This window comes from Brachionichthys hirsutus, chromosome 6 (assembly GCF_040956055.1).
Source record: "Brachionichthys hirsutus isolate HB-005 chromosome 6, CSIRO-AGI_Bhir_v1, whole genome shotgun sequence".
Classification (NCBI taxonomy): Eukaryota; Metazoa; Chordata; class Actinopteri; order Lophiiformes; family Brachionichthyidae; genus Brachionichthys; species Brachionichthys hirsutus.
In genome coordinates, this window is record NC_090902.1 from 11102248 (window position 1) to 11115083 (window position 12836).

General features: G+C 43.7%; 2 protein-coding genes across 2 annotated transcripts; both read right to left on the bottom strand.

Annotated features, from left to right (window-relative positions):
• Positions 1–3839: 3839 nt before the first annotated feature.
• LOC137894753 (protein Wnt-8a-like) lies at positions 3840–5320 on the bottom strand. Its single transcript, XM_068740211.1, has 5 exons — positions 5294–5320; positions 5082–5211; positions 4744–4869; positions 4487–4629; positions 3840–4397 (listed from the first exon to the last, which is right to left on the bottom strand). Exons 1-5 carry the CDS (start codon positions 5306–5308, stop codon positions 3840–3842), a joined length of 972 nt encoding a protein of 323 aa, XP_068596312.1. The 5' UTR covers positions 5309–5320.
• A 692-nt stretch (positions 5321–6012) lies between these two features.
• On the bottom strand, positions 6013–7718 carry LOC137895316 (protein Wnt-8a-like). Its single transcript, XM_068740797.1, has 6 exons — positions 7648–7718; positions 7518–7551; positions 7248–7386; positions 6902–7027; positions 6678–6820; positions 6013–6585 (listed from the first exon to the last, which is right to left on the bottom strand). Exons 1-6 carry the CDS (start codon positions 7716–7718, stop codon positions 6013–6015), a joined length of 1086 nt encoding a protein of 361 aa, XP_068596898.1.
• Positions 7719–12836: the final 5118 nt, after the last annotated feature.

Consider the following 12836-nt stretch of genomic DNA (forward strand, 5'->3'; position numbering starts at 1 on the left):
CGATACCATAAAAGTGTCCTGAACTGAGGCTGTTGCATTTCCTTTCTGCCTGCAGTGCGCACCCATCTGAGGCAATGTGACCTGATTGTTTGCGTTGGCCACCCTGAGAAGTTGGTGTTACTGAAAACCAAAGACACGCTCAAGCAGGAGCAGCAGCAGGTCCCCAGCATGACCTGAAACCGGGATGTGTAGCATGGGAGGCAATGACTTATGTCTGGTGAGCACAAGTTAATAATGTGATGTTCCTGAAAGCCACAGATTAGCATACAGAACAAAGATAAAAATACCAAGTCCCACATGCAGCTTGATGCTGGACAGAGGCCTGCAGGGTGCAGCATGCAGGCAACATGGCCTCTGCACTTCAGAACTCTGGTCAGCGGCATCGCGGAGCAGCAGCAGGATGTGTAAGTGACGGGTAATCATCTCCTGCACCCCGGAGAAACGCGTATGAGGGAAGCATCAAGAATGATGCAGAGCAGCACAATTCAGCACCACACAGTCATTGGGTCATGCTAGAAGATGTGGACATTTCAGTTTGTTTCAATGAGCATGCTGGCTTCTCAACATTGTATATAATGGCATTGCGGGTTTTAATGTAAACCTGGGCTTCAGCATCGGCGTGAAGGGATGCTCAGCCAAGCCTTCAGAGCCGTCCCTCAGCAAAGTTGTGCAATTCCAAGGGGGAAAAAAATGTACAGATTCACAGAAATATCATCACTTTGCAAAACAAAATCAAACTAGAAAAGCACTTGGAGGAACTCACTCTCCCTATATTGTGAGTTACACCATAAATAATGGTCCTACATTTATTTATTTTATTGTTTTGAAATGCAGGAGCTGATTAGGTGAGATGTGTAACAGGTGCGTCTCGTTCAGATCAACGATGCCTCCGCAGCTGTGCAGGGCAGAAATCAACCTGCAGCAAGGGTCACCATAGCAACCCTCACTCATGGGGTTTTAATGTTAACATTTTATATTGTATTCCTGACTTCATTCTGGATCAGATCCTGAAGACATTTTGCATGACAGTGCATTTCAGACCCCTTTATGGCTGTGATTTTTGGTGAGTGAATTGAATATTACAAGATTTTGGAAAACAAAACCTCTATTATAAGTAAATGGGAAAATCCGGATCACAACAGTATCCACATTCCAGATCCGATCCGGAAGAAATTCGGTAGTAACTGTGTCAAATTCGATAAACATTGGTCAATAATCAACCGAGATAATGAGGAACATATTTTGAAGCTCCATTGACTGCAATGTTAACACCAAAAAAACGGTTCCTGGTCAGATTCCCAACATTTCCTGAATATGTCATCAAGAGCCTTCCATAGCTTCTTGAGTTATCTTTCTAACAGACAGACAGACAAACAAACCAACACAGGTGAAAATATAATCTCATTGGCACAGGTAATAAAATACATTGACACATTTCTGGTCCTGATTTTCTGTGTGTTTGTCCTTACTAGTCTAGAAGGAGGAGAGAGGAGACTGAGAGGCAGCGTCTGGCCATTATCTCTTTGACTGCCTTCTACTTCATGGCTGATCGCCTTTCTTCCAAGTCGGCAAACATGTCAACACTGGATCCACCATAAGGAAGAAGAAGTCTTTGTCCCAAACTCTCCCTGTAACCAAGGGAATTATTAAATTTCTTTTGCAACATCGCCATCTGCTGTTTATTTTCTGAAAGTACTCGAAAGTGTGAAATAGCACAAAAACACACAACCTGAGAATTGTTTGTGTTCAAATTACTTCCAGAAGCACACATTTTAAAGTGGCTGGAGAGGGAAGGAAGATAATTATATTTTGGTAGAATTTGATTTGGATTGATTTGTTCATTGTTTTTGTTTGGATTTTACTTTAATTGATCAAATGTTGTCATAACATCAGCTTTAAATCATTGTTTTGAATCTTATAAGATTAATTCAAAAGTAATTATATCCTCAGTTCTGCCACCTCATGACAACATATGAAGAGTGGGGCAGTGGAAACTTGAAAAACAACTGAATTTATACCATCTCAAATATCACACTCAGCTGGTGCAGACTGCAGCCCCCCCCTCAAACAAACAGGAAGCAAACCCAACAGACTCAGGAAAGGGAAAGATAAACATCATGCATGTAACAGGACATATTTTAAATGAATTTAGCAGGATAAAAACAGCCCCCTTTTTGGAGGCTGCAGCCAATCAGGACTCTTGGTATCTCACACCCAAGTGAGAGAGGAGGGCAGCAGAGAGAATAAGTGATCAATCACAATCAGACCCCCAAGCATGTCTGGGTGAATACATGGGTCCTCCTAGGGGGTCCTTGTGGGAGACCAGTCTCCACTCCGCTGTCCTGATTGGAGCCCCCCCCCCCCCCCCCCCCCCATGTGAGGCATGTGGACGAGGTTTGAAAAATACTGCTGCAGGATTAAACACCCCGTTCCTCTCTCCCTAGAAAGACACTATACCTTTTATAACGGGGACCAGTCGGGGTCATCAGAAGGCAGGAATGTCACTCGTCAAATACTGGCCAATGTGGAGCCACTAATGCACCCATTGGAGGGCGGAGATTAGAGGGGCTTCCAGTGGGGCGAAACCTTCATTAACACACAGCAGGACAACATGGGAAATACAGGATATCCCCAGAAGCAAACAGACAGACGGGAAGGACGGGAGGGAGTGATTTAGTCTGACAGCCTGCAATGTGACTTTACACTCACCGTGCAAGAAAATCATTCTGTCCACACTGACTGTCTTCTGAATGTTTTCATGAACTATATGATTTGAAAGTGTTGGCTCATTAGAAAAAAAGTAGACTCTTGCTAATGTTGGCAAAGTTCTTATAGGCCATCTGTAGATCCACTGGATGCTAATTAACTCTTCATTTCTCACTGAGTCTTATTTAATACCTCTTTAACTTAAAGACTGAAGCTGTGACCGGCCTCCTCTCTGTTAGATGCTTATACCCCCTCTCCCCTGGGTGTGGACCCCCTTATGAAGGTAATAGCCCTGCCATCACTCATTTAGCTGAGATAGGTGGCAGATTTATGACATGTCCAGCTGAGAGGAAGATTTTTCTGGAGATACAGGGGGTAGAGGGAAGAGGGAGGCTAATTAATGGATCCACAGACACAGATAGGCCAGTGGGAGGAGACCAGGCTCCTCTTAGAACTAATTGCTTTCAAATTTTAAGATAAGAAATGATACCTTATACGTCCAAAAAGGATTGGAAATTCTTTATTGTGAATTGCACACATCAGGAATAATAGTGTAATGCCCGGATACACTTTACTGAGAAACAGTAGCTCAAAGTTGTGTTTTTGGTTTATCAGCCCTCTCGGGCTCTGATGCGTCACGGTGATGCATTTGCATTGCCTGTGGGATGTGACAAAGACTTAAAGCTGCAGGAGGGTTCGATTAACAGGACAAATACCCCAACTCGGTGAAAGTATTTCCTTAATTTGTCTTTCAAAGCCTCGCTGCTCTTTGAATGAAATCAATCCGCGTTGACATCAAAGTGGATCAAGGATGGATCAACACCTTGTTAAGGCGCGAACTGCTCCATGTTATCCATGTAATCCTCTGTTAAGTGTATTCGGGCCATTCTTATTCTAATTCGCCATTGCGCGTCCTGTAATTAAAGATAAACGAGCATCGCATTTGCGTAATAAAAAAAAATGATGCAATAATTCTTTCGTTATTTACTGAACAAACATTCAGAAGTATTTACATTTTTTAAAAAAAGTTTATTTCAATAGACAAATCACAAGATTCATAAATAAGGCACTATAAGCTATACGAGGCGTAAAGGAATAAAAACAAAGTGCACACAGGCAGCAGATGGCTGAGGTCATTTGGGTCCGCGGTGTCTCCGCTTGAAGCTGTGCGCCTCGGCGCCGTCCCTCCTGGCGCACGCGTGTTTCACCATCACCTCGGAACAGTCCTCGCAGTTCACGGCGCAGCACCAGTGGAACTTGCAGTTGCAGTTGCTCACCACCTCCGTGCGCGTCTCCTCCACGCGTAAACCGCACTCGTGGCACAATCTGCGACAGCTGCGCCGCTCCCACTGGCTCGAACCCTCCCGGTGCTGCACACACTCCCGACCCTCGGTGCCGTGTAACCCAAAACTGAGGTTCTTCTTACAGAAGTCCGGGGACTCCTCCAAATAGATGAGCTCCGTCTGCGCGATGCTGCCGAACGCGTCCAAGATGGCACCTCTGTTGTCCGCGCTGTTGCCAGCCCGCATGCGCTTTTGATCGACGGCGAGTTTCTTGGCTTGACTGTACTTGATCTTCAGGTAGTTGCCGATCTCTCTGAAATCCGACAGCTGCGTCCAGCACGTTTGGACGCTGCAGCTTTCAGACATGCCGTGGCATCTGCAGGTGCGCCGCATCGTTTCTTTCACCGCCTGTGGGAGAAACCACGAAAGGCGTTGTCACTGAAGACAAGGTTAAAACTGCGGCGCAGGTAAACGCGTGTTGTTAAGACGCAACTCACCAGCCGACCAGCAGCGTTGTTGTGCAAGTTTACAGCCGCCCTGGAGTCCTGCCCCGTCTCTTGCGCGTCCACGTACTGTCTGGAGATCCTCTCTCCGAAGTCCACATTATCACTGCAGCCTCCCCACAACCAGCCTCGACCTCCTGGATGCACGATAATGAAAGTTCAACTATAAAAAAATCAGATCATCCTTTTAATGGGTATATCAAAAACACACATCAGAATCCGATGAACGTATATCTGAACGAGAACCTCACCAATTTTCCCATTCTTGGAGACATCGCAGCCGCAGTTGTCCAGTTCTCCCAGGCTACAGTTCCTGGTCAGCGTGTGCATGACCCCCGCCGCACTGATCGCATGCACAAAAGAAGTCTCTCTGGTCGCTGTCACGCACGGGACAGAAATTGGTTGTCAACTTTGATATCTCATTCGTGATATAAGCTTCAAAATGTGTGTGATTATTGTCAGTTTTTGGTGCAACGGGATCCGAGGCGCAATGAAAATGCGTGAAATAAATGTAACTAATAACAATGTCATATTTATTTAAGTGCGTAAAGTAAAACTCCAAATAATATAACGCGCAATCTCAACCTACCGCGTCTCAGTCCTTTGAGCTGGGTTGCGCTGTCGGGACAGTTCCATCGATCCCACGCAAACTGGTGTTTGCACTCCTCCATCCCGCTCTGCGTGCCCATTTGTACGCTCCTTGCATACGTTAGAAAGGCCTGCATGGAGAGGCAGTGAAATTTGGTTTCAAAAATTAATTATGCGATAATAATCCCACCCACCAAATATCGTTGCGCTTACCTTGGGTCCCGTCATGAGCAAGTTACTGGCAACCCTGAGAATAAGATAAAAAAAAAAAAAATAGAATAAAAACAATTAAGGAATGAGGTCATTTACCTGAAGTGTAGAGAAAATAATTCAGGAAGCAGTGTCTTACCAAGCTTGTCCCAGACATAACAGCTGCAAGAGTAAATATATTAAATGTATCATGTCCATCGCCCTAACGGTTAAGAGCTGGCCTGACCCTGCGTGCTGCAACTTTCTCCGTTATCTGGATGAAGAACAAATGGAAGTCTTGTGTCATTGTCCCTGCTGGGGTCCGAGATTGCTGATTGGTTGATGAGTTCAGGAAACGCCTCGATGCGAGCTTCAAAGAATGCTATTAGGCGACAGTTTATTTATTTCCTATATAAGACCAGATGCGAATATACAAACAATAATGATAATTCGGACAAATCGGATTGAGTCGCGTTTATTGTATAGAAAAAATATTCATTAGGTATCATGTATGTTTCAAAATACATATAAAGTCCAAGACAATTATCAATTGTCTGAGAGTTCAGTCCTTTGCAACGAAATATGACGTATATGTACAGAAACAAGCCAAAAAGATAAAGTGCATTAAAAAAAACTTCATATGTTTTAACCCAGAATGAAAATAGTATTGTCAGACACACAACAATACGCATCGGTGTCTCTATTGTCTCATGGAGTTCAAAGATCCTGATGCGCCAAACGGCTCAGGTCCGGCGCGCGCGTTCTCTGCGCCTTATTTTAATAGTGTGCGTTTTTCTCCCGCTTTTTTTACGCACGCAGTAATATTTCGTCACAGTTTGCCTGCATTTGTCACACTTTACTGTGCAGCACCAGTGGAACTTGCAGTTACAGCTGCTCACAACCTCAATGCGCTTCGCCACCACTCTGAGGCCACATTCATGGCACAGCCTGCGGCAGCTCTTCCTCTCCCGCTGCAGGGACGTGCTCTTGTCACCCTTCAGACACTCTCGCCCCTCCGTGCCCTGAAATTCGAGGCTCTGGTTCTTGACGCAATAATCCGGGGAATCCTCCAGGTAGATGAGCTCCGTTCGAGCGATACCCCGGAACGAGTTAGCAATGCCCCCCCTGTTGTCCGCGCTGTTTCCAGCTCTCGCTGGCTTCTTGTCCAGGTCCAACTTCTTTGCGTGATTGTATTTCATTTTCAGGTAGTTGCCCACTTCTCTGAATTCGGCCAGCTGCATCCAGCAGGTCTGGATGCTGCAGCTCCCGGACACGCCGTGACACTTACACGCTCTCCTCATTGTAGCTTTGATTGCCTGTCAAGAAAGCTCCAGTTCAACATGCGTAAATGCCGCAAAGTGGTGAAATAACTCTTGATTATACATTAATAATAAAGTTATAATCTTACCAGTCGACCTGCCTCGTTGTTATGTAGGTTGACTGCAGCGCGCGAATCATGGCCACCTTCGAGCGCGTCAACAAACTGCTTGGAGATCTTTTCTCCAAACGCCACATTATCGCTACAGCCTCCCCAAATCCATCCCCTCCCACCTGTGGATCCAGACATGCAAATTGTTGTCAGAATTGGAGTCAGGTTGAATCAATTTGTGAATCTATAGAAAGGAGATGCACCTGTTTGTCCGATTCTGGAGTCATCACACCCGCAGTTATCCAAGTCTCCCATGCTGCAGTTCTTGGTGAGTGTATACATCACCCCCGCCGCGCTGATGGCATGGACAAAGGACGTCTCCCTTGTAGCTACAATAAGAGACAAGGTCTTACTTTTCAATGTTGTTTGGTAAAAAAAAAAAATGTTGCAATGGTACCGCTCAAATTCGGTGCGTAAACCGTGCGTAAAGGCAGCACCTGTGCGTAAAACGACAATAAAGATAGATAATAGAGTACACTGCTTTCAGTTAAGGTGTGTGCGTCCTGTCCTGCATGTAGACTCGGCCCCTGCCGCATGTCAGCATCCTACCTCTTCGAATGCCGTTGTGCGTCGATAATTGAAGCGTGTTCTCTGGGCAGTTCCACTTCTCCCACGCGAACTGAAGTTTGCACTCTTGCATTCCACCCCGTGCGCCCAGCTGCACACTGCTGGCATATGTCAGAAACGCCTTGGTAGGGAAAGGGGGGGGGGGGGGGGGGTAGTTGCATGTAACTATATAATTTTGATGAAGAATATGGTGTTGCATTTGTTTTACATGAAATAGAAGCGCATATATAGGTCAAGCCAAAATGTATTTACCTTAGGTCCAGTCATAAGGAAATTGTTCACCGACCTATGGAACGACGATAAAAAAAAAAAAGCCACATTAATGCCCGAATCAGCAGGAATTTTTTTTTTTAAATAAGGCCTCTGAAAATAGGCGACATACCACGATGACGCACGATGAACACGACAGGACATGAACAGCGTCATGACTGTAACGAGATTCAAGCATCCCATGGCAGCTGTATTATATCCCAGAGGTGAGTATACCAGCAGACAGCGGGGCGAATGATGCCGGACGCAGCCCTGGAGATACTTATATATGCTCGTGCACCTTTGATTGGCAGATTTGTCTTGCAGGTAACGGTTCGCTGTGAAAATGCGTCCACGACGGCAAGGATGCCGCGTCTTATAGCCGTGGGCGCGCATTACTGCACTTCAAAGACAGACGGATAAACAACCCTTCATTCATTCACCTGTTGTTCCCATGGCTGTAATCCTGAAACATTTTCCCTGCATGCAGGAAACGATGGAAAACCGACGAATCAAATCACATATGCATCATCCCGCTCATAATGCGGGACGAATATGACAAATAAAGCAATAATGAAAATTACGGAAACTGTTTTCTTTACATTTCAAGTGAAATGAAAAATATCAGAATGTTGTATAAGTATACTTGATACGTGCTGGAAAAGCTTCAATAATATTATTGATGTGTGAATAGTACAGTGATTTTTCGTAAACTTTACTTAAAGTTAAATACTTGAAGGGCATTAAAGTTAAGACCCTTGTATTATTATTATTTTAAATCACCACAATTCTGCACGAAAAGCTTGTAATTCCCTCTGAGCGTAGCTGGAAACATTTGGAAAACGGCACCAGCGTCCCTGTGGGAAAGGCAGCGACTCCAAAGTCATAAAGTCTTTCAGGAGCTGACGGCATAGTCATGTAAATACTTCCTCACACATCGGCGACATTGGCATCGTCGTGATAATAGGATAATAGATGTTTCTCATGGGAAACAAGTTGGTGTGAAAACAGTCTGGAATTTACAAGAGTGTATATACGGGCAAACAAATACACGTTTTTCTGTTAGATCCATAAATGGTCAGTGCGAATATCGGACCTTTCTGTTCGACATGGGGTTTGACTTTTGGCAAAGCCTATTTTAAATCTCTGGGGCTGATCCAGCGGTTTTCTGTTGATGACCTTCATTAATCTATATAGAGCCCGAAATTGGCCCATTATCGTTCCAGTTTCTGTCCATATAAAACGGATGATTGAATGGCAGAGACGTTTCGAACTTGTTGATTAACAATGCCGTTTTATAATTAAATCGCTTTGCACTTTCTCAAATTCCCGTTAAACCACTCAATGTTTTTTTAAACACCAATTCACTCAACACGACGAACAATGGACGGAGGGCAGGGTGAATCCTCTCCCACGACGAACAGGTCTATGAGGATAATCCCAGATAATCACTTACAAGTGGGACTGAAACCGGGAGCCCCTCACGGCCTGCAGGGCCAGAGATCAACACAACTGGACGTCCCATCATTTAGCTGCACGTTTATGCGTGACGATAGATCTCAACAAATAACGTGTTATATGTATAAAGTCTATTATTATTATTATTATTATTACTATTAATAGAAGAAGAAGGCGGCTTCAGCCTATTCCTTTTTCGTTTGCGGAGTTCTTATTTTGTAACTCAGCATACTGAAGATTGTAACCGCAGTAAACTGTGAATGCATTCATTCAAATTATATTTCTTGCAATTTAAAATTGGATTATGTGTATTCGAGCTAAACGTCGCAGTTTGCAAAATGAAGAACAGCAGGGTCGGTGCGCCTTTGAATTTACGCTATATGCTTAGAATAACATGAAGTAAAGAGCTGCGTTAATTCAATAGCTGGGACACACAATTCAGACACGTTAGCCCGATCAATGACTTGATTAACGGCGGTGCCAAGGTGAGAGAACTAGAGCAATAAAGGCTCCGGAGGTGGCGGGCTTAACAGGCAGAGGACGGTTGGCAGGACTGGTGACGCCAAATAGATATCAGTCAGACAGAGACGCGGCGCGCATTTCAAATGGTTACTGCAGCAAATTGCGAATTTAAAGAAATATTACGCAATAATAATATGTTTTAGGCCATAGGGAATTTGTCATTCGTGCAACATTTCAGAAATAAATAGTGTAATAATCTAAATTTAAAGTTGACATAATTGTTTTGAAATATTATTTCATTATTCCATCATATAGTGATTTTTGCAAATTAATTTAATACTTCTTTAAAATTCATTTTTTAAAATTCTCTCGAAGCACAATATTTTGGATGGATTTCGTCACCTTTGGCGAAGATTCCCCGCCCCCTTTCTCCGTTGTCCAATCAACTTCCACAGGCTCGAACATGCTCAGCAGTTGCTATGAGAGGATGAGAGGACGAGACGATAATCAGTCAGAGCTCGAAGGGCACCGAACAGAAATCCACAACACTCTTCATATCCTCCTGTCTTCAGATAAATGTTTCATTACCTCTTTATTCTGACAGTATTATCTTAACAATAAATCATTTTATTAATCACGTCCCGATTCCCTACGACCCCTTGGTGAGGTCATCAACATATTTTAAAACACCAAAGGTAAAACTATTCATCTGACAAACTGGAATTAGAGGAAGGTTTTGTATTATTTATTCATTCACACACTTGTTTATAATGGATCAATGATGCTTCCTAGATATTTTCCTGTCCATTAATAAACCACAATTGGTTCCATGAGTCGAATATCAAGATGAAACATTCAAAGCTTGCGGAGCGGCTTGCATATAGCTTAAAGGTCTCAGTGAGGTGTATTATATACTGTGCTGCTTCTACCCTTATGTAATATCAATTACAAACTGAAAAGTTAGTTATGAGTATTTCAAAATTTTCAAGCCATTTAATGACATGATAATCTCTATTCTTACATATGTATAAAATATAGCACAACATTGATGCATAGAAGTCAATATGACCAGTCATACTAGTTTAATGCTGTTTAAAATGTATTTTGACTGCTCTTCTATACTTTTAAAATTATTACATGCTTGGATCTCATAAAAGATCCCTGGAATCAATTTATGACAGAGTATTTTTTTTCTTTAATGTTTGTTACCTTGCCAACAGGCGTTTGAGGAAATCAATGGACAACTCATGTTTGTTTGTCTGTGACAGGTCAATAAATTTCCATAGGGATGGATGTGCAAAGGAAAGCAGCCTCTTTTTAATATGGGAAAAACACCACTATATACACAATCAGCAAGTTAAAATACAAATACAATGTTAAGGACAACTCATGATGATCCATTATGTGCAATTAAATCCAAATGTGGATTAAATCTGAATCTTAATCTGGACCTGGGGGGGATTGAAATATTTAGGAAGGTAATATGATCACTGTTATTTGTAGCATAGAAGCAGGAGAGGCATGGAAGTACAACGACTGTGTGGCTGAGATGGATTCATACGTCATTGAAATTGATTTCATGTCTCGGTAAAATGTGAGATTTGCCAGTATGAAAAATGATATTTTGTTGATAACTTGTAAAATACTGATTCCAGCCTTGACTTGTCTTAAACGCTAGCTTGAATTATCAGCCAGTTTATTACAATAAAGTTACATGTGTCACCAACCCTGATTCTTAACTGATCCTTCCAGTGAACTACAATCAAATATGGCTTGTATGTGGTATGAATGATGGACTTTTTAAATGCCATACACACAAGGAGTATGGATTGGAGTATACAAATTCATGACGTTTGATTTACGTAACTTTAATTTAAATTTGCAAGCAGTCCATGCTCATAAACATTGTGTGTATTTACTCCATGTCCGTACAGAATGAGTCCATCCCTCATGTGTTAATGAAATAATGTGCACAGGTATACAGAAAGGAGCCGGTAATATGCTCAGGTCCGACTGGTTCATTCATATTTATTTCATAAAGAAAAGTAAAAAGTTTAAGAAATCATCCCACATGATTAAACATCCATTGCTTTCATAGTCCCCCCCCCCCCACCTCCCTCTTCTTAGCCTGGATGCCTGCCTATCTCTCTGAACGACGTCCTCACACCATTTCCAGTTTGGCAATATTGGAGACATGTGAGCCATAGGCTACCAGTCTGAGATAGGCACCCATTCTAAAAGACCCCCCCCCCCTCCCTCCCAAGCAATGAGAGAACACCACAGGTCAGGGAGTATACTCTTACTGCACCCCATAGGGTGCCCCAAAGCACCCTTATCTGAAGACAACAAGACCAAAATACTGTGATAATTAAAAGAAAGTGCTTTTTTGCTGTGGCATCTCAGCTCGTTTCCTTCCTGTGCTCAGAAATCAAGGCGTGGCATCGCCTTTCCTCTCTTGCTCGATCGCTGGGGAAGAACAGATGAAGTTCAGGTTAGCAGACTCGTATTAGGGCACATGAGAGATGCTGTGAGTCAGTGATTGTTTTCTCGCTCTGCTCGCTGAGCTTGTAGTCTTTCTGGAAGCAATGAGTAGGGACGGACTGGACGGGGATGGGGGGGGGGGGGGAACGCTTCAGCAGAAACACAGCCACACGAGGGACACTCACTCTCTTTGGTGGGCAGAGGGTTTTTCTCTTTCGTCTCCGTTTTCTTCAGCTTTCCCTTGTCGAAGCGGGCGATTTCGGTCATGTCAGGCTTGTCGGACATTTTGGCTGTGAAAAATGAGCGAAAGCACACAGCTTTGACCTTTCCTGTCAACAGTACAGAAGATGCAGCACGGCGTATCGGCTCTTATATTTATGTAATACGATTATTACCAAAGAGCAAAGACTAACAGGGATCGGCAGAGGCATTTGAAATCTTAAAAGGCTTTGCCTGCATTTGAAATAAGTGACTGCATATAAAGGGAGTGGCTGCATGCGTGGCTCGGACTCATGCATACCAGTGCGTGGCGGCTGCCTCCCACGCATGCTTGTCTTGATATTCTGCCCTCCGACATGCCCATGTAGTGAGCATGTGCCTATATTTGATTTTTTACCCAGCTGTCCGCTCTTTCCTTTGTCCCTTCTTTTCCCCGTTCGAGGCTGAGGTCTTTGTTCTCTTCCTCTACCTCGTCTCTCTCTCTCTCTCTCCCACCCCTGCAGCTGGTGGATGTGGGCTTCCACTGCAGTCATATCTGACTGACCTAGCCTCATCTGCTTCACGCAGTCTGGCCCAGTCGTGCCATATTTGAGCTGCTGCTCTGTGGAACTGTGACAAGCGCACCAGCCTTGTATAGCCAGTCATTTGAAAGCCATGCTACTGTAAAAATGACTTTCACTGATCTGAATTTGAGCAGGGCCT

What these genes read in the sequence shown, in the direction of transcription:
- LOC137895316 (XM_068740797.1), bottom strand. Translation starts at nt 7,718, where the DNA reads ATGGGATGCTTGAATCTCGTTACAGTCATGACGCTGTTCATGTCCTGT. An exon ending in GTTCATCGTGCGTCATCGTG is followed by an intron (nt 7,552 to 7,647) that starts GTATGTCGCCTA and finishes GTCGTTCCATAG; the next exon opens with GTCGGTGAACAATTTCCTTA. An exon ending in GCACAACGGCATTCGAAGAG is followed by an intron (nt 7,028 to 7,247) that starts GTAGGATGCTGA and finishes CTCTTATTGTAG; the next exon opens with CTACAAGGGAGACGTCCTTT.
- LOC137894753 (XM_068740211.1), bottom strand. An exon ending in GCTCAAAGGACTGAGACGCG is followed by an intron (nt 4,870 to 5,081) that starts GTAGGTTGAGAT and finishes CGTGCGTGACAG; the next exon opens with CGACCAGAGAGACTTCTTTT. An exon ending in CTCCAAGAATGGGAAAATTG is followed by an intron (nt 4,630 to 4,743) that starts GTGAGGTTCTCG and finishes TCGTGCATCCAG; the next exon opens with GAGGTCGAGGCTGGTTGTGG.